Below are 26566 nucleotides of genomic sequence, written 5' to 3'. Positions count from 1 at the left end.
TGTCCGGCCACTACTCATGACGTCACGCTCCAGCGACGCAACCCCGAGGAAAGACCCCCAACATCCGGCCTCCTGTCCCTTGCCCGAACAGACCGAAAAATGTAGCGAGCGAGAAAGAGGTGAGGAAGGAGAGTAGGGAGGAATGGAAAATGAGAGCGTAGTGTGGCACAAGAAGAGGACGAGCACAGGAAGCGCACGGCTGATGTGCGGTGAATCTGTGACACTCCGGCATTTATCGGGGACACCCATGGGCCCTTCTCCCCCTGCTGCGGACTTGGGGAGGCTGTCCCTTCCTGTACCCGGCTGAGGCTGCTCGAGAACTGCGGTTCACTGCTTCATGTGAGTGTCACCAGAGGGTCTAAGGTAGATGGGTAGCGATCCAAAGTTCTTTTTCCCTTTCTCGCCGGGGAAAGAGAACCTGACCTTCCAAGTACTCGTAGGAAGCGTGGCCATACCTCCACCCGCGTGCCACGAGCAAACAGGCAAAGCTTGGCCCCTTTGGAGTCACCTAAGTTTGGGAAGTGAATACATGGCCGAGGGGAAGCATGCTGCTGGAGGCAGGGGATGGATTCATAAGCTTGTCTACTTTTAAGTGAGTGTGCAAACGATTTCCAGTGTTTGTACGTGGGGAGGGGTTAAAGAGAAGAAATTTATTGGTTCAGCAAATACTAGAAACGCCAGTTATCACTATACTCCAGTAAAGATCGGTAAACAAGGTAGAAAGAAAGATCAATAAAAAACGGACAAAAATTCCAGTCATTGTCTCTCGGCTTAGGTTTTATTGTTGAAGTACAGCCAGAAAAGTAAGATATTAATATGATTGCGTGCATACCTGACTGAGTTTCTGTGCAAAACTTGTGTGCAGGTGACCATGGAGGTTAAAAAGCATCAGTTCCCCTGGAACTGGGTTCCCAGTGAGTGTGAGCCCCCAATGTGAGTGCTGGGAATCGACCCTGGATTCCCTTCAACATCATTAAGCGCTTTTAACTGCTGAGCTCTCCATGCCCTATACCTTATTTTAGATTATAAATACTGATCAGGAAAAGTATTAACAATAAAGAAAGGTATATTATTTGGCATTGTAATGTGGCCAAAGAAGTTTCTCAACTAAGATGGCTTTCTTGGAAGGATGTGACACAAATGAAATTAACTATACAGATAACCTTCAGAAAGTGCCATCAGTCAGTAGACCCAGCCATTCCAAAGGCCGTGAAACAGAAACTTACCAAAATATCAGGGAAGCGTGGGGGCTCAGAATTGTGAGAAGGATTAAAAGATGGAGACAGTATCAGAGCCAGCTGGCTGATCATGGGGGTAAGGTGGGGGATGAAAGCCATTATAAGGGTTTCAGTAGCCAAGTAATGTTAGCCAACTTCTTTTTAAGAGGGTTACTCAATAGACGTGAGAAAGTCAATCAGGAGGCTTTTGTTTGTTCTCAAAGCAAAGGTAATAGTGGCTACAATTTAGTTACTAAGATGTGTCCAGTCATATTCTTGGGGTACCCAGTGGACACACATAAGGGAACTATGGATGGCAGTTTGTTTTCCTTATGTAGGTTTTGGGAAACACTTTAAATGAATTGTAAATTTCAGAATGATGACCATAAGTTAAAATTGTGGTTTTGCCATTTGATACTTGAATCTAGACAAGATATGTGATTTCTCCAAGTCTATAAAATGAAGATGATACCTTACAAGGTAAAGACTGAATGTCAGGGTAGATGATGTCTTCCATTAAAGTAGTATCTTTTCTTACCTGCATTCTTGAATTAGAAGTGGGCAAGACAGTGTGGTTGAAAAGATAGGTTATTTTAAACACAAATTGAAGCACCTCATTGTCATCATTTAATATCTCTCTGACTTCCTGTGTCCTCATCAGTAAAGAGAAAACAAGCTCTCTGGCAAGGGACAAAAACCTAGAATAACTAGGAACTTTCACAGAAACAGTTTTAGGTCTTCTGTGAGTTTTAGAAAAGGTTGGTTTAAAAGTTACCTGTGGGATTGATGCTAGTTGCTGCAATATAGTTTGTTTCTGAAGTATATTGCTCTCATTATATTTAATTGTAATATTTGCTTGTCTTTAAATTCTGATTTTTGATACATTATTAAATACCAGCAGGAATTTTTAAGTGGTTCTAAAGGTACCATATCATGTTTTTGTCAGAGTACAATAACTTGGTAATTAGATTATGAAGCAACTAAGGGAAGGTAAAATTAGGGATGAAAGGAAGAAGAGAAAAACATACTGATGTGATTCTATGATTACTAATAATTCTGAAACACATTTTTTTCACATTTATGTATCTTTAATTGGAATGTGTTTTAAAATTATTGACGTCTTAAGATCATTGTAGACTGGCCCCTGGTGACATAGTTTTCATTGTGTCATTTATGAATAATTCATCATAAGTTAATGTTGATATTCTGTTATGTGCCATGTTACAATGTAGCTATTAAGAATAATTTCTGAAGCCTGGTGGTGGTGGTGACAACGACGGCACATGCCTTTAATCCCAGCACTCGGGAGGCAGAGGCAGGCGGATCTCTGTGAGTTCGAAGCCAGCCTGGACTACAGAGTGAGTTCCAGGAAAGGCACAAAGCTACACAGAGAAACCCTGTCTACAAACAAACACAACAACAACAAAATTTCTATTTTATGTATACTTTTAGTGATTATGGTTTAGAGTTAAAATGAATATACTGTGTATTCAGAAATACAGGAAAACTAAAATAAGTAGTAATATAAAATAAAAGTCTAGGGCTAAATTTAAAAGTTTTTCAGTAACCATAATATGTAAATATATATGAGACAAATTAGAATGGCTTACAGTCTGTGGTCCAGTTAGTCCATCAGTGGTTCTCTACCAAGGGAAGGTCCAAGAATCTAGTAGTTGTTCAGTTCTGAGGCTGAATGTCTCAGCTGATCTTAAGTGTGCAACAGAATTCCAAAGAAATAGGCTCTCGTGCCAGTGAAGGAATGGATGTGCCAAGGAATAGAATGAGAACAGTCAAAGAGCAAGCTTCCTTCTTTTGTGGCCTTTCTGTCGGCTGCCAGCAGGTGTGGCCTTCCACTTGAAATGATTTAATTAAGAAAAAAATCCTTCACAGGGGTACCCAGCCACTTAGGTTTTAGTTAATTCCAGATGTAGTCAGGTTGGCAACCAAGAATAGCCATCAAAATGTGTCTAAGGGATAAAGAGCATTGTAACAGTTGCAGAATCTATGATCCATGTGTAAAGGAAGTTCAATTATATATGTTGCTGCTGTATGTATAAATGAAATTAAAACAGCATCTTATGAAGCCATTTTATACATGATGTAGATTTGATAAAATTGAGTACTGAGAAGTACTATATCTAAAAAAATATATTTTTACATAATTGTTACTCTGAAGTAATGAAATAGGGATTCCGATAATTAGAGGGGCATTTCCAAATTTTTATAGAACCCTTGTGCTATAAAGTAAAATTAAAAGTCTACACATAAAACTTCATTTCCATTAACTTTTGAAAAAATATATTGGTTTTCTCACTTTTAGAACCTGGTGCCAAAGTAGTTGGTAGTTAAAAGAAATCACAGGCAACTTGGTTGAAGTAGGAATTTCAACTAAGAAAATTGCTGAAGTGAGGAAAAGTACATCAAAGATAGGAATCTCTAAAAGTAGTATCTTAGGTTGTGTTGTACTCTTTCATTTGTACTCTGAATTCATACATTTGGTGTTGTGTGTAAGGAGTATCAGGTTTAATTGCTCTCTGTGTTTCATGAAATATGATCACAAGTTGGGACAAAATTAATGTCATGAAACAATTTACATAATGCCTTTCCAGTTTTTTTTTTTATTAGTAAAGAAAAAAAGTCTTTGTTTTCATCAGTAAAGTGCAAAAATATGTTTGATGTGTTGCCTTCTCTGCCCTTTTTTCTCTCTGCATAAAGTTCTTATGTGTGCATGTATTACACATACAATTAAGTGTTAAATCTATTTTGATCTCATATTTTTAACAAATTACCATAGAGAGTGAGGAAGCATCTCTCACATCATCTAGACAATACAAGTTTCAATAAATGCTAATGGTTGCTTTCCCCTTCAGGTTCCATCATTAATTAGATTGGAAAATGCTTGGTAATTATGTTTGGAGAAATTACAGCATCCTCATTGAAAGAATTAGCTCCAGCATCTGGCAGATTTGAGTTTCAATCATCATTTACTAAATAACTGTACTACCTGGGCAAATTAATTTTAATTCCGGTTATCTTGTATTCATAAATGCTTCATGTACTTAGCAAATACTAAATATTCTGCAGTTGTCACATCTTATTCCTATTATCATCTGTGAGAAATGTGCATATTAGCATATTAAAAGTTCTAAACACACTAAAGAAGCATTAAAAAAAAGACTTAATTTAGTTTGTGTATGTGTGCATGTATGTGCCTACATGTGTATGTACACCATTATGTGCATGCCTGAAGCTTGCAGAGGCCAGAAGAGGGGGTTCAGATGACCTGGAACTGGAGTACAGGTGGTTGTGAGTTTCCCTGTGGATGCTGGGGATTAAACCTGATTTATCTGGAAAAAAAAAAAATAGAGGAGGTCTTGAACACTGCGCCATCTCTCCAGCCCCAGGAGACTTGGCAATGTAAACATTAGCCTGTAGTTTGTACCAGGGTAAGATCTGTATAGAGTAATTAACTAGTACAGTGAGCACTGGGTTGAACAGTTGAAGGTTTGAGCTTCCAGTGTTGTTAACTTGGCACCGTCTCCCTGAACTACATTTATTTTGCCCCCTTCCGTCTACTTGTTTTCCTCTTTTGTTTGAAAGCTTGGTGACTGCTCATTTTCTCTCTACTGTAAACCCAGCATGAGACAAAGTGGGGGATTTTTGTTGTTGTTGTTGTTTTGTTTTTTTTTTGTTTTTCGAGACAGGGTTTCTCTGTGTAGCTTTGCGCCTTTCCTGGAACTGGCTTTGGAGACCAGGCTGGCCTTGAACTCACAGAGATCCACCTGCCTCTGCCTCCTGAGTGCTGGGACTAAAGGCGTGCACCACCACTGTCCAGCTCAAAGTGGGGGATTTTAAGTGAGGTTGAGATCATAAACATGGTTGGAAATTACTTTTAGGGACCTGGCAGCCAACAATTGGGAAATAATCGTGTCAACGTTTGCAGATGCCTTGCTTAAAGATTTTGACCTTCAGTCATTTTATTTTTAACCCTGGGTGACAAGGGTAACTGAAAAAAAAACTGCCTGGTGATGATTTGTGATCCCAAGAAGACATCTATCCCAAACTCTGACCAACAGTGTTCAGGCAACAAGTGAAGAAAGGGCCCTGTGGAGGGGCAAGAAAGCAGTCCAAAGGATCCTGATATAAATCAACAAAGTGAAACATGGAGAAGTTGGTCACGTAGACTGTCAAGCGTGTTTTTCGTGTTTTTCCACTTAGGGTTGTTGACTGTAATCACCTTTTCTAAAGAATTGTATCTTTTCCCTCAGTGCTGCATATTGCTAGAAAACATTAACAAAAACTTAGGTATTGGTTGCTATGACAAAACACTAACCAAAAGCAACTTGGGCATGGAACAATTTTATTTCTGCTTACCCTTTCAGGTCGCAGTGAAGTCAGAGCAGGAACTTGAGGCAGGAACCTGAAGCGGAAGCCACAGAGGAATAGTGCTTCATGCTAGCTCTCCTGCTCATTGAGCCTGCTTTCTGACATAGCTCGGGGCCACTTGCTCCTTTCAGGGAGGTCAGACCGCAGTCTGCTGTTTTTGACGCTGCCTAATTTCCTTTCTCCAATAGTTTGCTTATTCATAAGTGAAGATCTTTTTAGTTTCCACAGACATATGGCAGTTCCTGTTTGTAGGTAAAGTATGCAAAGATTTTCAAGTGGCTTCGATGTATTTCTAAGGCCAGGACAGCTTATATAAATTAAGCTTCCTGGCTGATGTAATGTAGTGATACTTAATGGTCTGTATGCCAAAAGCAAACAGACAAGGACATTGACAAACTATATCAGTCTATAAGTTACATTTTTATTGTTTATGACCTTAACCCTTCAGAAAAACATAAGAATGGTAACTTGAGAACTAGAAGGAAAAATAACAACACTAAGCAGTCCACTGTGTTCTAGGTTTCTTGAAGGTAAGGATTGTCTGGATACCTTTTTTGGTGTGTTCCAAGAATTTTGCCCAGTGCCCTACATATGGTAGTTTAGCCACCATTTTCCTGCCATGTGCCAAGAATCTTAATTAGTTATTATTTATGCTATACCATTTTGCCCTTCATCAACGTGGTCGTGTGTGTGTGTGTGTGTGTGTGTGTGTGTGTGTGTGTGTGTGTGTGTGGTTTTTTATAACGGGGAAAACTCAGAGGTTAAATAAATTGTTGGAGATCAATCACTCAGCTGTTAAGTGGCAGAGGGGCAAAGAGTAGGTTTTGATCTGGCCTCTGTGACTTCCTCGTCTGTGCTGTTGCCACTCTTACAGTACATTTTTAGTATGTATGAGGAGTGACGAGAGCACACAGCATTCCTGTTCTCAAGTGCTCAGTGTTACTTGTTTGAAACTAGAAGATGACATCTACCCAGTATGTCATTTGATTGTTATGGTAAAGTGGTGGTTTGTACAAGAATGCTCACCACAGACTCCTGTATTTGAATGATGGTCACCAGGAAGTGGCACTACTAGATATGACCTAGTTGGAGGAGGGGTGCCACTGGGGTGGGCTTTGAGGTTTCCAATGCTCAAGGCAGGTCCAGTGTCTTCTTGCTGCCTGCTGATCCAGATGTAGAATTTAGATGTTTTCTTTCCAAGAGTTGTCATGGTCATGGTGTCTCTTGACAGCAATAAAACTAACTAGGACAGTAGACAAAAGTGGAAATGCATGAAAAGATTGTTGTAACTCAAGAAACTGAACCCCTGAGAGAGTAGATCAATTCTCCTTGACTTCATATATCCATTTCTTTTTTATCTCTAAGATCCCAACTCTGCAAATATTTGAGAAATGACATTGTATTCTGTGTTTATTTTGCTTAAAATGGAAGAATTTAAAAGGCTGTCTTTATTTTGAATTTATGTACTTTTTTGTCTATATTTTTAATGGCTAAAATAAAGGCTTGTAGAGAACATGCAGTTTACCTTTCCATATTAAATTCCTGGTTGTGTATTCCATGTTATTATCAACTTGTCTTATAGCATTTTATTTGGTTTTTGCATTGTCCCATCATATTTTGTTAATTTTAGGATATTTTGGAGTTGATTTTCTTAATGAAGAATGTAAATATCTCTGAACATTTATAATGTAGGGTTGATATTAAATGGTCATTTGACATTTTAAAGCAGTCATTATTTATTGAACAGTTTTTATTATAAAATCATTTAGTGAGTGTGGTTTCATTAATTGAAAATCAGGATTATTTCTGCAATGCTTTTGTCATTCTTTTATTTTTTAACTATAAATCGGTAGTAAATTATGTAAATAAGAATAACTTATATTGTTAATAATGCTTAATCTTAGTTTTGAGTGTATTTTTCTTAACAGCAGCCAGTTTTATACAGTGGGTTAATCTCAGAATGTTCACTTACATTTATTTTACTGTACCTAAACAATACTTTTTCTTTGGATTTCTTTGTAATTGTATTTGTAAATTACAAATAAATAAACCTTTAAAAATAATTGTAAAAATTCTAAATTTGTTACAATGTCATTGTTAGGTGTCAGTAGTCCATGTATCTAGAAAAGAGCTCAAGTTAGTCTATAGAAGGATTTCTGGCAGTTTAAAAGCCGGCATTCATCAGAAACTTGTGAAGTGATTCCATTCCTATCTGCCAAAAGTAGTCATTTTCCTCAACCCCTTGCAAAAGGGACATATGGCTACTTATGGAGTTTATCAGTATATCAAAGTGCATGCTGGTCTTCAGGCTCCGTCAGTGTCACACATTTCATAGTCCATGCTAGCATTCTGCCCTTCCCTCTCCCCAGCTACTGGTCCTCTTTGTAATCCACATTGTTTATCCTCCACCACACACACACACACACACACACACACACACACACACACACACACATACACACACACACACACACATACACACACACACATACACACACACACATACACACACATACACACACACACACACACACACACACATACATACACACACATACACACACACACACATACACACACACACACACACACACACACACACACACACACACACACATGCTCTTTCCTCTTGCTCTTTCACTGTGCTCTATTCTCTATCTTGCTAGCTCCTTGTCTCTATTCTTTCCTGTCCTTCTCTAACCCTGGCCATGACCACTCTGCTTTCCCTCTACTTTGGACTCTTCCAGATACCTCTGGATATTTTCTCTCACTCTTTCATAGTAAAGTCCTTCTCCATGATAATGGAGTGATCGGGTGAGCAGTTTCTTTACTGTGTCCCCTTGCATACATTCATGTGCTAGCATTATTTTCTGAGTGGACACAGGATTGATGTCAATGATTTTTCTAAGTCTCAGTTTTTTCGGCTTTTAGGAGTTAGCTTTTCTTCTTCACACTTGTCCTGAGAATTTTCGGTGCACACAACTCAGCAAACAGTGAAAATACCCAGTGTAGGAAAAGTGAGGCTTAGAGGAGGAAGGGAGTCAGCAGTCTGTTTGCTTTAGAACACAGGTGTGTCCTCACTAGCTCAGCAAGTGTTATTCTGTCGTCTTCTTGGAGTGTAGGGTACTGAGCTCATTTTGGGATATTCTACAGCATTAAGCTTTAAAGTTTCTCAGCCTTAAATCTAGTATTTATTTTCTGCACTGAAGAACAAAGTACATTCCAAATAGATGCAGGCATTAGTTTACTCAATATTTCTGCCCTATTTGTCTCTTTTTCCCTGTTTTTGTACATGTATGTATTGTATGTGTGCATGTGTGTGAGCACATGAGTGCATGTGGTTGCTACCAGGTAAGGCTAGTATTCCTGCCTCCTTCCAAGCTTAGAATTCCAGATGGCTACTGTGCCTCCCAGGCTTGTACATGGGTTGTCTTGCTTGTGTGACAAGCACTTTAGCCACTGAGCCATCTGCCCAAGCCCTGCTTGCTTGTATTCTCCAAAGGGAACATGTTTATGGTATTGATCAGTTATAGGAGAAAATTTTTCTTCATTTGTTTTCTCAGTGTACTATAAACTAAGTGTATTCTTTTCCTCTACAATATGTTTATTACTTTCATTTTTTATTTAGGATTTTCTGCCGATTCTGGGCAAAGATGGCAACCAACGATGCTGTTCTGAAGAGATTAGAGCAGAAGGGTGCAGAGGCAGACCAGATCATTGACTATCTCAAGCAGCAGGTTGCTCTTCTCAAGGAGAAAGCAGGTAAGGACATTCGAAATACTTAAATTCTAATAATGACAATTAAATGTTTACTGTGTAAATTATAACTTGATCATTTTAATTATGGCTTTTAGATTCCTGTAATTTTGACTATAAACATATTCTAGGATTATGATAAATTAGAATTGATATAAGTAAATGTCATTATTTGCTTTCTCTTATAAAACACCGGAGGGATTTGAATAGGAGAGGGTTTTGAATAGGAAAGGGTTTATTTCAATTTGCAGCTTATAGTCTAACATGAAGGGAAGTCAAGACAGGAACCGAAGAAGAGGCCATGGAGGAACAACGCTTACTGGCTTGCTGTCCATGACTGGCTTAATTGCTTTCTTATACAATCAGGACCATCTGTCCAGGAGAGGTACCACCCCAGGTCAGACTCTCCTCTATTAATCATTAGTCAAAAAAATGCCCTACACACTTGTCCAGTACAATCTGAGAAGGCTTTTCTCAATTGAAGTTCTTTTTTTTTTTTTTAATGACTCTTAACTTGTGTAAGGTTGACAAAAAAAAAAAAACTAGCCACAGCGGTAAATATATAATTAAAAAATAATATAGTATTTTAGGAGTGATAAAAGAAGAGTCTATTGTTTAGAATTAGTTGCTATATTATTAGAGGTTAATGAAATCAAACATTTATAGTTACTTTGATGTTTTATGGGTCAAGATGTGTTTTTCATATTCTTTGTTCTTGAAGTTTTTGAGAAATTGCTGCAATGTGTACAAAAACGTCTACTAAATTTCTTAAGGATTTGATTTATTGAACTCAGTATTCATTTTTTAATAACCATTATTGTTGGTACTGTAATCGAAATTCCAAAATGTTGTGCTGTCAGTAATTTAAATAAATAGTTTTTCTCCTATGAAAAGCTAAGAATGGCTTACAGAAACCTTGTAAGGATTGTAAAACCTTGTTTTAATCCTTCTTCCTTATGTTTCCTAGTATTTCCCTTATGATCCTTAATATTCTTTCCATTAGTAAGGTAAAGAGATTGAAGATGTTCTCTGTGAAATAATAAAAATTATAAATAGAATTTTCTTCATAAATGTGGCTGTCAGTGCTCTGTTGCTGTGAGGAGACTCCATGAACATGGCAACTCTTATAAAGGAAAACATTTAATTGGGGCTGGTTTACAGTTCAAAGGTTTGGTCCATTATCATGGCGGGGAGCATGGTGGCATGTAGGCAGACATGGTGCTGAAGAAAGAGCTGAGAGTTCTGCATCTTGATCCACAGGCAACAAAGGGAGACTGTGTCACTCTGGGTATAGCTTAAGCTTAAGTGATCTCAAAGCCTGCCCCCACAGTGACACACTTCCTCCAGTAAGTCCACACCTCCTTATAGTGCCACTCCCTATGAGCCAAGTATTCAAACACATGAGTCTATGGGGCCATTTCTATTCAAACCACCATGTTGCACTCCTGGCCCCATAGGCTTTTATCCATACCTATATGCAGAAATGCATTCAGTCCAACTTCAAAAGTTCCCATAGTCTATAATGATCTCAAACTTGCTTAAAAGTTCAAATCTCTTCTGAAATTAATGCAATTTCTTAACTGTAAACCCCTGTAAAATTAAAAAGCAGATCACCTACTTCTAACATACAATGGCACAACATATACAATACTATTCCAAAAAGGAGCAGAGTGAGGAAATACTGGACCAAAGTAAGACCAAAAACCAGCTGGGCAAACTCCAAACTCTGCATCTCCATGTATGATGTCAAAATGCTCTTCAGATCTCCAACTTCTTTCAGCTTTGTTGACTGCAACACACTTCTCTCTCTTGGACTGGTTCCATTCCGTGTTAGCATCTCTCCTCAGCAGGTATCCCATGGCTCTGGCATCTCCAACACCTGGTCTCCAGGGCATTCCAAGTTTCACCTTCACAGCTTCAGACAGTGGCCTCTCTGGTCCTCCATGCAGGCCTCCACAGCTTTTCTTAGTCATGGAGGCAAATTCCCTAGCCCCTTCTATTCTTGACTCTAAAGCCAGAACCTCTTGGTTTTAACAGCCAAGTTCTGCTGCTCTCCAAGACTGGAACATGGCCTCTCATTCAATTACATCTTCATTAACTTTTGTTTCTATGGTTTCCTTTATTGCCTAAACTTGCCTGTCCTAGAACTTTCTCTGTAGACCAGATTGGCTTTGAATTTAGAGATTCTCCAGTCTCTGCCTTCTGAGTGCTGGGATTAAAGGCGTGAACCACCACACCCAGCTCTAGGCTTTTCTAAATTGGAAATTTATCTAGGTGGAGTCTTGCCCTGAGGTCACCCTTCCCTTTATTCCACTTAACACCTGGCTCTTCTTTAATTAAGACTTAGCTCCATTCCACTTCTTGGTGCCCTTTTGTCCTCAATCTGTACATTGTGTCTTTTTACTTTCTCAGCTTGTTCCTTTCCATTATAAATCTTCGTAAGAGTGAACACTAGTAACCACAAGACTTATACTAGGCTGTTTTGAGATTTTCTTTGCAAATGCAATTAATCCAAAATTCTTTACTGCAGCTGAAGGCAGACTTTGAGGACAAATGCAAAATCAGCACATTCTTATCCAGAGTATCACAAGACTGGTCTCTAGGCCACATACTAAAATTCTTCTCCTTGGAAACCTCTTGAGCCAGGCTTCCACAGTTCAATCACACTGAGCACCACTGTCTTCCATGTTCCTACTGGTATAGCGCAAAGTCCCACTTAAAGCATTCAACTGCTTTTCTAATCCCAAAATCCACATTTCTCCAAACAAAAGCATGGTCAGGCCTATCACAACAATACCCCAGTTCCTGGTCTTAGTTAGGGTTTCTATTGCTGTGAAGAGATACCATGACCATGGCAACTCTTATAAAGGAAAACATTTAATTTGGGGCTGGCTTACTGTTTCAGAGGTTTAGTCCATTGTCATGAGGAGAAGCATGGGCATTCTGTCAGACACCATACATCTTGATCCACAGGCAGCAGAAGGAGATTATCATACTAGACCTAGCTTGCCTCAAAGACCTCAAAGCTTGCCTCCACGGTGGCACACTTTTTCTAACCAGGCCACACCTCCTCCAGCCAAGGCTACACCTCCTAATAGTGCCATTGCCTATGGGTCAAGCATTTAAACAGAGGAGTCTCTGGGGGCCATTTCTATTCAAACCACCACAGTGGCATTTCCCGCCAGCTGGTGGTGGTGGTTGTGCACACCTTTAATCCCAGCACTCAGAAGCAGAGGCAGGTGGATCACTGAGTTTGAGGCCAGCCTGGGTCTACAGAGTGAGTTTGAGAATAGCCAGGGCTACACAGAGAAACTTTGTCCCCAGTAAACAAATAAACAAACAAACAAATAAATAAATAAATGGCCATTTCCTAGAGTCTTGACTAACATTTCAGTTTTTCTAATTAAAAAGTAAAGAACCATTCTAATTATTTACTACCTTATGTCCCACATTGTAATAAATACTTTGTAAAATTTTCTTTTAATATTCCTTAAGACATTTTTAAGAAAATGCTATCTTTAACTTAAAATGTAAGTCATAATGACGTTATGTATAAGAGAAAAAGAATTTCTGAGTAGTAGTGATAATACATATTTTCATGAAAACTATCAGGGCATTACAACATGTCCTAGCACAAGTGGTGAATCATGTGCTACATGACTAACTCGCATAAAATTTCCAGTGTGATATTAACTAATTCCAGGCAGGTATTTAGTCTGCCTTTGCTCAAGCATCTCATGCCAGATGTAGGTTTTGCTTTTGTATTTGATTTACTCTAAGAATAAAGAATATGGGCTAGGGTAATACTTGGAGGTAGCCCATATGCTTGGGGCCTTGGGTTTGATCCCAACACAGAAGAAGAAAAAGATGAATGAGCCCTTACATCAAGCCCTCAATGAAAGAGAGCACAATGTACATTTTGTGGTACTTGAGTCATAAAAATTCCAGATGTAATAAAAATTCTTTAGAATACATTACATTTGTATATGTAGTAGCTAGGGTCCAGGCTAAAATAATTATTTACATGGTTTACACTCATAAATATACAATCGCATTCTAGAAAGTCCAGCAGAATATCTTGAATGCTTATCTCCTGCCTAATAAATTCCAGAAATATCTTCCATTATTGCAACAACCCAAAATAATCCCACCCAGGGGATAGTTCCACTTCTGCTAAGAATTATTACTTGGTATCATATTGTTTATTAGGTCTTACATCTAATAAGCATTCTTCTAGAAGATAGTGAAATGATTTTTCTGGGGACCGGGGAGATGTCACAGTTGGTACATTATTTGCTGCTCAAGCATGAGAATTTGAGTTCTATCCCCAACACCCCTGTCACAAATCTAGGTGCAGGAGCCATTTCCTATAATCCTAATGCTGGAGGGACAGAAGGATCCCTGGGGCTGCTGGCTTGCTAACCAGTCTAGCTGAATTGACACGCTCCAGGTTCAGGGAAAGAGCCTGTCCGAAAAAATAAGGAAGAGAATAAGTGAGGAAGATATTCCCTTGCATCTCTGGATTCCACATGCATATTTATGGTGCATGCACACTTTGACATAAACTGACTGTGGATCAGATATATGCATGGGGGAGAAAGTACACTAAATGTATAGATTGAGTTCCTTGTTTTTAATCTGTAAATCACTATTTACATTATTTATGTTCTGAGTGGGAGTCTTACACCCAATGTCCTGATGGCTACTAAGAAATTGTTAATAATATTAATAAATAGTAAACTGTCATAAAGCAACTGGCCAAATATTTGTTCCTCTTGTTATCACAACTATAATTATACTTATGCTCTTTTCAAATAATATTCAAACAAAACATTTGAAAATACTTTTTAACTGAATTTTCTTGACTCTAGTTTTGCAGGCGACTCTGAGAGAAGAAAAGAAACTTCGAGTTGAAAATGCTAAACTGAAGAAAGAAATAGAAGAACTGAAGCAAGAGCTGATTCAGGCAGAAATCCAAAATGGAGGTGAGTACGGACATGCTAGGAGGCTTGATTTACGAGGGTTATGTGATTTATTCTTTAAGTTTCTTTCTTATCCTCATGTCACTGTCACTGTCCATTTTCCCTCCTCTCCAGGAAAGAAGACATGTAGACTTAGAAAAGGTGATTGATCTCATCTGAGGTCAGGGAGTGTGGTAAAGCTGGTATTCCAAACCCATGCTTTCATGTGCTGTGTACTTGATTTGACCAGCACTGTCATTGCTGTTGAATACCTACTAAAGAAATAGCCACCGTAAATAATTACAGTTACTGAACCTTTTCAGGAGCATTTGTGTTAAGATATATACTTTTTATATACTTAAAAAGCACCTGTCACCAGCTGTGCTCAGCCTGTAACCCCCGGACTCAGTAGAGCAGGATGATTGCTATAAATTTGAGACCATCCTGGGCCATATGATTTCCAGCCCAGCCTAGGCTTCAGATAAATCCTATCTCAAAAAGTAAAAGAAAAAATTGTTCTCAAAATATCTTTATTTTATAAGCCAAGACAATGAAACTTAGAGATACAAAGTTACTTGCCTCAAAAAAAAAAAAAAAAAATCAAAGAACTTGTCTTACTCATGCCATCAAATAATTATCAATTTGGTTCCAAATTTTAAATAAAGTTAAAATTTTATTGACCGATTTTAAAAGCTTCTTCCATTTTCATGTGTGTGTGTGTGTGTGTGTGTGTGTGTGTGTGTGTGTGTTGGATTTGAGGGGGTAGGGGACATTCTTTGCATGTTTGCATGTGTGGGGCACATTTTTTCACATGCATGTGGAGCCTAAGGTTGATGTTGGGAATGACCTTTGAAGGCTTTTCTACTTCATTCTTCCTGCAGGATCTTTCCTAAGCTTGCTGATGTGGCTAGTCTCACTAGGCGGCTTGCTCTGGTGATCTCTCTCTGTCTTCCAAGTCTGGAAGTGCAGGCAGTCTATCATGCGTCAACATTTGGCATTTATGTGGGTTCTAGGAATCTGAACTCCTGTCCTCATAATTGCCTGGCAAACACTTTAACCACTGAGCCATCTTGTCAAACCAGTGAAGCTTTTCTCTGTTGTTTTCTTCTGTTGACATGCTGTCAGTATGGTATTTTGAATGTTGTTTGAATTCTTCCCTTAGCTAAATAAGGGAAAAATTAGTGACATATACTGCCTTAGGGTTTCTGTTGCTATGAAGAGAACCATGAGCTACTGTGGTTGCTCTTATAAAGGAAAACATTTAATTGGGGCTGGCTTACAGTTCAGAGGTTCAGACCATCATCATCACAGTGGGGAGCATGGTGACATACAGGCAGACTTGGTGCTGGAAAAGGAGCTGAGAATTCTACATTCTGATCTACAGGCAGCAGAAGGAGACTTTATGTCACTCTGGGTGAAACTTGAGCTTAAGAGACCTCAAAGCCTACCCCCACAGTGACATACTTCTTCCAATAAGGCCACACCTCCTAATAGTGCCATTCTCTATGAGACAAGAATTCAAACGTGTGAGTTCATAGGAGCCATTCCTATTCAAACCACCACGGGGCCTACCCTTAAGTGTGGTTAATATGCCCAGTGAAACTCCACTGGAGAAAACAAATTTTTTTACAGCTGGCAGCTATATATTACATGTCAGTGGAAAATTTGAGACTGGTAGATATTTTCTCTAGTAGATTTGAAATGCAGCTGAAGAATTAAGGATATAGCTACAGAATTAAACATAAGGTTTTTATCAGTAAAACTGCTTTTTGTTTCTCCCAATGCTAAAAAGTTACTCTAACCCACTTTATAGCCCCTTGTGAGATACATTTTTCCATGTTTTCTGGTGATACGTATTTTATTTTTAATATGTGAAAGAATTGCTAAAGTGCAATATAAATAGTTGTCTTTTTTCAGAGAGAGATTGAAGAGGCTGGAAGACATCTGATGCCTAATGCCAGAGATATGGGTAGTAGTGAGCTGCCTGCCACGGGAATAAGGAGCAGAACTCCAGTCCTCCGAAAGCAGCTAGTGCTCTTAACTGTTGAGCTATCGCTGTTGCCCGGTCTATACACAGTTGTCTCTTTTTTAAACAGGAATATATAGACAGATAATGTTGTATCTCTATTCACTGCCAATGGGCCAGATGGTTAACCTATTGATGGCTCAGCTTTATCATTTCGTAAAATAGTGACATGGAATAAAACAGAATCTACTTAGGAAATTTAGGAGAATCTCAGGAGCTTTGAATAGTATTTAATACATGGTATGCTCATGATTTATGTTAGGTATTGATGTTATCTGCACCCTTCTTTAGTTACTAATGAATAAAGGGAAATGAAATTTTTTATGGCCTTAGTAATTGTTAAAGTATGCTTAATTTTTATACCCTTTCTATAGCTTCAAATAATGGATACTTAATAGCCATATGTATTAGATTTTTCTCTTAAAAAGGATTCACATTTAGGATTTACAAACCTATTGTTCCACTTTGTTTATGAGTTTAACATGAATGACACCCTCTTCATTTTCTACATGTCAGTGAAGCAAATTCCAGTCCCATCTGATACTCCACTGCAAGCTAACTCTGCAGTTTGTGAGAATGTGAAGCTGTCTACATCGGTGTCAACCACCTCTTCGAGTATAAAAGAGCAGATTAAAGGAGGGGGAGAAGAAGAAAAGAAGGTAAAAGAGAAAACTGAAAAGAAAGGTACTTTTCATTATTAGTCATATGTTTGACCTTTGACTGTTTAATCAGACAATATTTATGATGATGATAATGGTATCAAAAAGGAAGTCCAAACTTTTAGGAGCTAAGATAAAATTAAGAACAGTCTGTCATTAGGATATAGAAATTGAGTCCTGAAGAATATGTGGAAGCTGATGACACTAACAAGGTAAAAGTGAGTTTTGTTATGCAGAGGGATCACCATAAATAAAAACATGAAAAGATAAGATGTATGACTAAACTCGGATGTGTAGTTGGAGCATTGTTCCAAAGAAGTCAGAGGTCAAAGTTGGCTTACAGTCATCTAGGCAAAATGGACAGTGACATCCAGTGAAATCTGAACTGAGACATGGTGATGTTAATGAACTGATAAAATACAACATGGCAAAATAGTCTCACAGTCTGCTTAGGCAGCCACACTGAAATACACAGTCAGCCCTACCTGTCCCTTTCCTTCAGTTTTCATATGTTGTTAACCAGCGAATTCTTTAGTTCCTGTCACCAAGAGCTCTTGATTTGTGAGATGCCACGTTGTTCAAGTTCTTAAGGTTGCTTCCTTCACCCTACCCTGTTACTGAAGCAGCTTTTCCAGTATTCATCTGACTTCATTAGATTTGTCTGTAAATCTGCTTTTATAATCCATTCTTATATATGCCTCCCATTATACTTATACTCATTTACAATTTTTTGGGAAAATACAGAACCTTTAAGGGCTTTATGAACTGACATAAAGCATTTTTGCATCCAATACTTGTCCAATATTTCCTTTTGTAAATATCAGATGTTGTAAGGCCAGTGAACGCCAGCACAGAGATACAAAATAATCCTATGGTGTGATCTTAAGATTTTGTCTAATCCTTATTCTGTTCTCTAAGTGTTAATCTGTTCCTCTGGCTAATCAATTTCCAGTCAGTTTAGGCAGCAATTGTAGAGGACAAGAACACAAAACTCAACTGGGCTGTGTTCAGAACACTTCTGTCCAGTGAATCCTTCTGTGATGGCAGTTGTGTGCTACATTGTTCAGCAGGGTAGCCAAATTCTAAATATGGCTATTGAGCATTAAAATAAAGTATGTGGATATATACATTGTTATAGTTTACATTGCAGTATAGTGAATTGTGTATAATTTATCACACAAAGACAACATGATTTGGATGATTTTCTAATAATATCTTCATTTTTATTGTAAAAATCTTTGCTAATCTGTAATGGAAAAGGTGAGATTAAAAACTACCCATATTTAAACTAGTTCTCTTTTGTTAATTGCCTCTATAAATGTGAAATCCTTTCATCAGATCCTCCTTTCCTGTTTATAAATAAATAATAAATTTAAAAATAAATGCAGGTTTATTTTTCATGCCTCTGAATTCCTTACTGTCTAATGTTAGTTAACACATGCTTGTTAAGCAATAGTGCCCTTTATCCACCAAAGGTTAGCTTAGAAATTTGGCACCATAAGAGATTAACAGTGGTGATGATGATAATAATAAAATAGAAGGATCAAAATAATGTGCTGATTTTCTGTTTGTTTGTTTTTAGAGAAATAGCTAAAGTTGTGTGGGTTTTATGACTTGAATATCCTTTATGATAAAAATGAATGATCCTTATTTTTTCTGAACTTATCAGCACTGGTACCAGAGACTTCTGTTTGTCTGTCTTACTTTTGATGTTCACATATTCTCAATCCTTAGGAGAGAAAAAAGAGAAGAAGCAGCAGTCAGCAGCAGCAAGTGCTGACTCTAAGCCAATAGATGTTTCACGTCTGGATCTTCGAATTGGTTGTATCATTACTGCCAAAAAGCATCCCGATGCTGATTCATTGTATGTAGAAGAAGTAGATGTGGGAGAAGCAGCCCCAAGGACAGTCGTCAGTGGACTGGTGAATCATGTTCCTCTAGAACAGGTGACTACCACTTACATGTGTGATCTACTCATGTGTTGCTTTAAATGATTAGTATGTGAATTTCAGAATGATTAGTTGGGAGCGAGAGCAATGGCTCAGGGATATTAGGAGCACTTACTGATCTTGGAGAGGACCAGAGTTGGGTTTCCAGCACTCACATGACAGCTCACAGTCTGTAAGTCCATTTCCAGGCTATCCTACACTCTCCTCTGACCTTCACACTCATCAGGTACTCATCATGCACATACATACATGCAGCAAAACATTCATAAAAATATAAGAAAAGATGAATTCAGGTAAATTTCAAAAAAAGATATGAAACTACCCCAGACTTAAAGGCCTGAAAGATAAAATAAATTCAGAAGGACAGAAAGAAAGCTTCATTTTCCCCTTGTGTGTTCTTGTGTTTATGTGAGTACGATCTTGTATGTTCCTTAGTATGAGTGTGGAGGTCAGGGGACAGACAGTCTTCAGTGTGAGCCCTTGCCTTCCACCTTTTTTGAGATGGATTCTCTTGTTTGCCACTGCATATATATGAAAGGACGGTGCTAAAACATTTTAGTTATCTTTCATAATGTTTAAAATAATTGTGTGGAATTTGCTATAAAAATATGGATATCTTAATTATTAGAACTAGGAGCTGAGTTTTTCCAGCATTCACTGCTTTCTCAAGGCAGAATTGACAACAATTCTTAGTATCTACTCTACAAAACAGTTACTCATTGTATAGTTTCAACCTTGGTGTAATTGAGATGGAGGGTTAGAGCTGAGTGCAAGGTCAGCTGTAGCTGGGACTTATCATTACAGTGCTTGTAATATTGGATGGTTAAGATGATAGCGAATTATGTACAGTGTATTATGTCCTGGTAAAACAAGAAGGATGCCATTATTTCTGCCTAGCGCAACATTTCCTTCATCCTGCTAGTACTGTGAGGTTTTATTTCTAATCTGGGATGTTATGTACTATTGCTGGATCCTAACAGCTCCCTCAGGGAGAGGGGATGAGAAGGCACAGTGTCAATGGCACAGACACCAGGAGTCCATTGAAAGCAAACAACAAACTTGTTTATTTAATAACGGGAAGGCCTTTTATACCTCCTCCCAGTACCCAGTCTGTGTCACAATCTGGTGGCATTGCATGGTCATCCATCATTGTCTGGGCACTATCAGGAACTCTGACAACACCTGTTGCTAGGCCCTCAGGCAGACTCCAGGTTGGCTGGTAAGGAAGTATGTTATGTGCATGCCTTGGCAACTGGTCTGAGCCAATTTCCTCAACCCTATGGGCCTGTCCTACTACAGTGTACTATTAGTTTTAGCACTACAAGAATATGGTACAATCCTAACCTCTCATCAAGAATGGTAGGACATAATCTTCACTTCAAATTTCACACACTCATTCCTTTAAAATTTTAGTGCCTAATTATCTGAGACTGTAAAGACTGAGTTTTGATTATTTCATGAAAGAAATTTAGTTATGAGGAAGTCATATTTTGAAATTCCAGCATTTCCTTTGTTCTTGTATTTTTGCAACTCAGTAATGTGCTTTTGACAAAGCATAACTACAATTTCTATTAAGTCTGTATTCAGATTTTAATTATACTTCAGTAAAGGCAGAGCTGGGCATTTAGAATATGTAAAAGTAATTACAGCATATTTTGTGAGCAATACTCTTTCATGATAACCATTTTAAAATCTGATTCATACTCTGATATTACCTTTCAGAGCAGTGTTTCCTAACTGCCGGGTTTTCTGCCCCAGGACTCTTAAGCTTTAAAGCCCTTTTCTCAACAGTTTATTTCCTTCATTCTCTTCCTTTACTTTTGAATACCACAGTCTTGAAAAATTAAAAGTTCAGCCGGGCAGTGGTGGCGCACGCCTGTGATCCCAGCCCTCAGGAGGCAGAGGCAGGTTGATCTCTGTGAGTTTAAGGCCAGCCTGGTCTACAGGGCTAGTCCAGGACAGGCTCCAAAGCTACAGAGAATCCCTGTCTCAAAAAACCAAAAAAAAAAAAAAAAAAAAAAAATTAGAAGTTCATTTTCAATCTGTGTAATAGCAGCAGAAAGAATCAAGGCATCATTCAGTTAGGTCATTTTAGATGTCTCAGGAGTGATTTGAATTATCTGCTGGTTGTGTTTGTTCCTGATGCTTCAGAGCCATAGCAAAGGCTCTGGGCTTAGCATTAAGATAGCTCTGTTTGTATGCTGCTTGGCCATTTTACCCTAGATAAATCCATACCATTTATTCATATTTCTAGATACAAATATATATTGGACATTTAGTCAGTGCCAAACATTGTTCCATGAAAAAGATGGGGGAATGAGTTTAAAGCAAGTTAGTAGAGAGAGAGATAGATTAGTTTGAAAGGAAAAAACCAAAACAAAAAAACTCTACCTGTAAGAAATCTGCTTTTTAAGTGAAATTTGCTTTTTAATGAGAGTATCAAAATATCAACATATAAGTGAATCAGTAGCATATTAAGTAGAGATAAACACCAAGCAGAAATTAGGAAAGACTCTAGGCTAATTTAAGGATATTGCCACTTTATATAAAGTAGTCAGATAGTAATACTTCATGGAGAGAGTGGCAATTGAGTGAAAATGTGAGAAAGTGAAGTAATTGAGTCAAATGTTCTTTGTTGGGCATCTGGGGCAGCCCAGTGCCAAGCAGACAAGAGTAGAGGAAATAGTGGGGAGTTGGGAGAAATGGATGATATGTGGGTGCTAGATGACAAGGTCTTAGAGATCATCTTAAAGAGTTGAGATAGGAATAAGCTAAGGGCCATTGTTGACATTTTGACCAAAGTTATAAGATGGTTCTTGCTATTCTCTTGAGGGATGGGTGTGTAATAATAGATCAATGAAGATACTTTTCTGTGTTTAAAAAGTGATTAATTTGACACATATATGTGCATATTATCACTCCCTAACCCCCATTTACCTCTTTTGTTTGTTTGTTTGTTTTGTTTTTTCAAGACAGTTTCTCAGTGTAACAGCTTTGGCTGCCCTGGAATTCAGAGAGATCCTTCTTCCTCTGCCTTCCAAGTTCTGGATTTAGAGTATGTGTCACCATGCCCAGTGAGGCAGGGTTTTTTGATGTAACTCTAGCTGACCTTGTACTCACAAAGATCTTCCTGCCTCAATCTCTTGAGTGTTGTGTGCATGGGCCAGCACAGCACACCCAGCTTTCCTTTATAAGTCTTTATAAAGTTAGTCTTTTTGATTTTTCTTTTTCTTTTTCTTTTTTTTTTTTTTTTTAAGATTTATTTATTATGTATACAGTGTTCTGTCTGTAAGTATGCCTTCAGGCCAGAAGAGGGCACCAGATCTCATTACAGATGGTTGTGAGCCACCATGTGGTTGCTGGGAATTGAACTCAGAACCTCTGGAAGAACAGTGTTCTTAACCACTGAGCCATGTCTCCAGCTCCCATCTTTCTGATTTTTCATGACAGGGTTTCTCTGTGTAGCCCTGCCTGTCCTTGTACACCAGGCTGGCCTTGAACTCAGAGATCCTCCTGCCTCTGCCTGCCATGTCCTGGGAGTAAAGGCTTGCACCACCATCACATGGCTTAGATTCTCTCCTTTAACATCTGTGCCATCTCTGTATCCTTAAAGTTAGGTTCTTAAGAGTCTTAGGAAAAAGAACCTGCTAGTCTTGAACCAGTCCATATTGGAAAAACTTCACATAAGGATTTCTTCTGAGTTACAGATTTTCATAGCCATTAAGCAAGGCTATTTATATAAACATCTATCTAAACCACAAATTTAAGACAGTTCTAGTAAGCATTCTGTAAGACAGGAACATTCAGTCTATAAAAGTGCTGGCACCCATTTGTCTGTTATGTTTTTCTAAAGAAAATGACTACACTTTCCATTAGATCCTGAAAAGACTGCATTTGACTAATTCTTATACTATTCTTACATAGATTTGGTTTTTATAAATTGCTATAAGGTGATATTTTCAAGTGCTGAAGAAGGGATATTATCCTTGAAGGCTATATTCATCAAGTCATGTTTTAGTTGTTGAATCTAGAAATAAATTTGGATCTGATTTGCCATCTTTTATCTAGGATGTATTTCTCCCTGAAGAGGTAGGTAGTCTGTGTCTTTTGTTTTAATTAAGCCTGGAGAGGATGGGCGTAATTTATTTTTTAGTATGGAGAAAAGTTAAGCCATTCAACTCTGGAAGATTGACAGAATTTCTTTTTAGTTCTATAACAAATTATGGAAGAAGCCTCAAATGTTTATTATGATGTGTACAGTGCTTGAATTGTTGAACTGTTAGTTTCTTTTAAAGAATGGAATGGGGATGCTGGGGGGTGAGGGGGGGCACCAGCCAAGTCTGTATACACCTAGGTCCAACCTCCAGATTAAAAATGGCCAGGTGTGTAGAGGAAAACATGTTAATGTAAGTTGGTTCATTGACTTTAGTTTTAATGCTGACCTAAATAATGTGCATGCTTGTTGTAATTTGATCCTGTGACAACTCCTGAGTTCCATGTTTTTTGGCTAGTTTTTCAAAAAAATGGAGGACCAACTTTATACATTTCTAGTTGGTTGTGGCTGAAATTTTACATTGAGCTGGTTCACTCAGTTATTTATTGTTTAAATAAATATTTAATTGAAAAATTTCCACTGGTCTGGAAAGATGGCCTGGTGGTTAGGAACACTGGCTGTTTTTGCAGAGGACCCAGGTTTTGTTCCCAGTGCCCTCATGGAGACTCATGACCATCTACAACTCCAGTTCCAAGGGATTTGACACCACTGGCCTCCACAGATAGCAGGCACAGAAGTGCTTGTAGGCAAAATACTTATTATATACATTTGGAAAAAACCAAAATACCCATATATATTTGAAAAAAAAAGGTTTCTGCTGTTGTACTCATGACTTGCCAATTTGAGTGATTTTCTTTTCATGTTTATGCAAGATATCACACTTCATAGCTAAAAATACTTTATATACATAGAGACAAAGTTGATCCATAAAGGTAGCATATTTGATAAGTAGAGCATCGGTGTGCCTAGAGTATTCTAAATGTGATTATTTTAAATCTCTACATATCTTTAGTCATTTTTTTTTTTTGGTTCTGAACAGATGCAAAATCGGATGGTGATTTTACTTTGTAATCTGAAGCCTGCAAAAATGCGGGGAGTGCTGTCTCAAGCAATGGTGATGTGTGCTAGTTCACCAGAGAAAGTGGAAATTCTGGCCCCTCCCACTGGGTCTGTCCCTGGAGACAGAGTTACTTTTGATGCTTTCCCTGGTAAGTATTAATAATTTTCAATTATTGAAAGACATTTTTGGTAAAGCAGAAAATTAACACTGAAGTCAGGACTTTTTCAGCTGTCAGGGTCCAGTGTTCATAATGTAAAAGGTCTTTGTTTTGGATTTTTATGGTATGAAAATTTTCAAAGGATAAGCATACCAGGATACTCAGGCTTGGTTCTAGAGCATACCATAGGATGAATATCTATCTCCATGAACCTTTTGGCTTTCCAGTGTGTATAAAAGCTATATGTTGGGGCCAGGACTTTATGTTGTAGTTGCACAGGATTTTAATCTCAGCACTGGGAGGCAGAGACAGCAAATCTCTGAGTTCAAGGCCAGCCTGATCTACAGAATAAATTTCAGACCAGCCAAGGCTGTATAGCGAGACATTACAGTTTGTAGGTCTAAGGAGAGCACAATTGCACTTGTAGTTAGCTTTCCTCTGATGTTATGGTGTCATTACCATCAGCTGATCTGAAGGGAGAGAGATCCCTCTTGGACTCCAGTCATTGTTTTCAGTTACACTTTCACCGAATGTTCTTCTAGGGGTGTCTCATTCATTTTCTTGTATTTCAGAAAAATGTATTATATATGTAGACAGAGTTTTACTTTAGTTTTGTTTTCTCTTAATTTTTTTTGTCACTAAAGAGCTAAAAAAGGACAGACATCAGAGCCAAAAAATTTCCTCCACTTTGTTATTTGTATGCAAATGAAATATGTATGGAGAGAGAAAACAGAGAATAAAGCATTTCCAGTAATAAGCTAGTCTGCTTCCCTATCAGTAAGTAGAAGAGTTATTTGGTCTGTTACTTATCTTTAAACTGAGGCCAGAGATACTTCACTCCTTATTTGCCTTCTGTTGAGGGATTAGGAGTGGTATCTGCTTATTCCAGGGCCATTTGTTTCTTTTGTAAGCCACGGCGTGCCATGTCAGGAGGCCTGGTGCTGTCCCAGGAGTAGTAGGCTCTGGTGTCATATCCTGCTTGTGCTTGCTGCTGGTGTGACTGCAGCTTATCTTCTCTCCTTCAGTTTCTCCATGTGTCATATCAACCAAGATTGTTGTATCAATTTCAGGCAACAGCATGTGTTCCTAGTGTTTAGAAAGTGCTCCTCCTGTATTCTTACTGCTCCTCATATATTGCCTCTGCCACATGTAAAAGTCCAGCACATCGGAATGCACTCCTGCCTTCCCAGATTTTCTTTATATGGTGAAATGAATAGCTTACAATTTTCTTTGAGTAATTTGGGGCTAGGGATTTAGCCTGAATGCTAGCATGCTTGCCTAGCAGTCATAAAGCCTTGGGTTTAATCCCCAGCACTTCAGTAAAAACTCTAATGATGATAATTTGGAAAACAAATTATTAACCTATATTATCTGCAGAAATATTTCAAATATATGTTTAGTGTTCCTAAGAAAATGACAATAACCATTTTATTTTACCAATCAAAAACATACACTGCAATGTGAAAATAAGGTTAAATGTAAGGATTCTGATTGGAGCTTAGGATCAAGTGCTGTCTGAAAGCTTGAGAAGCTTGCATATCCAGAGCGTCTGAGTGTGTCTGGGTGTTGCTTAATGGAACATCCTGCTTTTCCTCTCAACAGGAGAGCCTGACAAGGAGCTGAACCCTAAGAAGAAGATCTGGGAGCAGATCCAGCCTGACCTGCACACTAATGCTGAGTGTGTGGCCACATACAAAGGGGTTCCCTTTGAGGTGAAGGGGAAGGGAATCTGCAAGGCCCAAACCATGGCCAATAGTGGAATTAAATAAGTGCTGTGTTCCTGAAAGGCATTGGTGACACCTTAATAACAATAAAGAGTAGTATATTTGTCATTTACCCATAAAATATGAGTTGCTCTTTTCGATGAACTTTTTTATTTTCAAATCTTGCTTGAAGTCTGTTTTCTCAGCTATTTTATCTCAGCAGCAGGACACTGATTACCCAGAACTAAGATCGTACTGTGATTATGTCTGACCACATGCTTTAACTGGTTTGTCCAAGAGTCTAAAAGATGTGGTTATGCCACTTAGAGAAACCCTAAAATGAAGAAGGGAGAAGAAAGAGAGGTGGTTCTGTGGGGACTCAGATGACCACACTCAGAATGTAGGCGGCAAAGACTGCTAACCAGGCTTCAGACAGGAACAAGGGTTTTGTCCATGGTAGGCCATTCCTGGTATATTACCCAAAGAGTGCGTTTTCGTTCTGTTGGGGCCCTGAGATTCTGTGTGAAGCTTAGATTAAAGGTGACGACAGACTGACCCAGAGAAATGTTGAGGTCAGCACAGCATTCTGGGTGCAGCCTGGGGTAGCTGGCTGTGTTTGGCTAGATTAACAGTAAAAT

General features: G+C 38.4%; 1 protein-coding gene across 2 annotated transcripts; it reads left to right on the top strand.

Moving 5' to 3' along the window:
• The first annotated feature begins 42 nt into the window (after positions 1 to 42).
• On the top strand, positions 43 to 26061 carry Aimp1 (aminoacyl tRNA synthetase complex interacting multifunctional protein 1). Of its 2 annotated transcripts, none has more exons than XM_036191399.1 (7): positions 43 to 339; positions 9232 to 9365; positions 14231 to 14344; positions 16863 to 17030; positions 18740 to 18951; positions 24048 to 24216; positions 25828 to 26061. In XM_036191399.1, coding segments are annotated over exons 1-7 (966 nt in total). In that variant the 5' UTR covers positions 43 to 337; the 3' UTR covers positions 25995 to 26061. The 2 variants fall into 2 exon arrangements, with proteins under 2 accessions (XP_036047292.1, XP_036047291.1); XM_036191398.1 differs by lacking the exon at positions 43 to 339 and adding an exon at positions 349 to 592.
• The last annotated feature ends 505 nt before the right edge of the window (positions 26062 to 26566 follow it).

The sequence above is a fragment of the Onychomys torridus genome, chromosome 6 (genome assembly GCF_903995425.1).
Source record: "Onychomys torridus chromosome 6, mOncTor1.1, whole genome shotgun sequence".
NCBI lineage: Eukaryota > Metazoa > Chordata > Mammalia > Rodentia > Cricetidae > Onychomys > Onychomys torridus.
The sequence above is the reverse complement of the archived record's forward strand: the minus strand, read 5'-3'. Positions and strand labels throughout refer to the sequence as shown.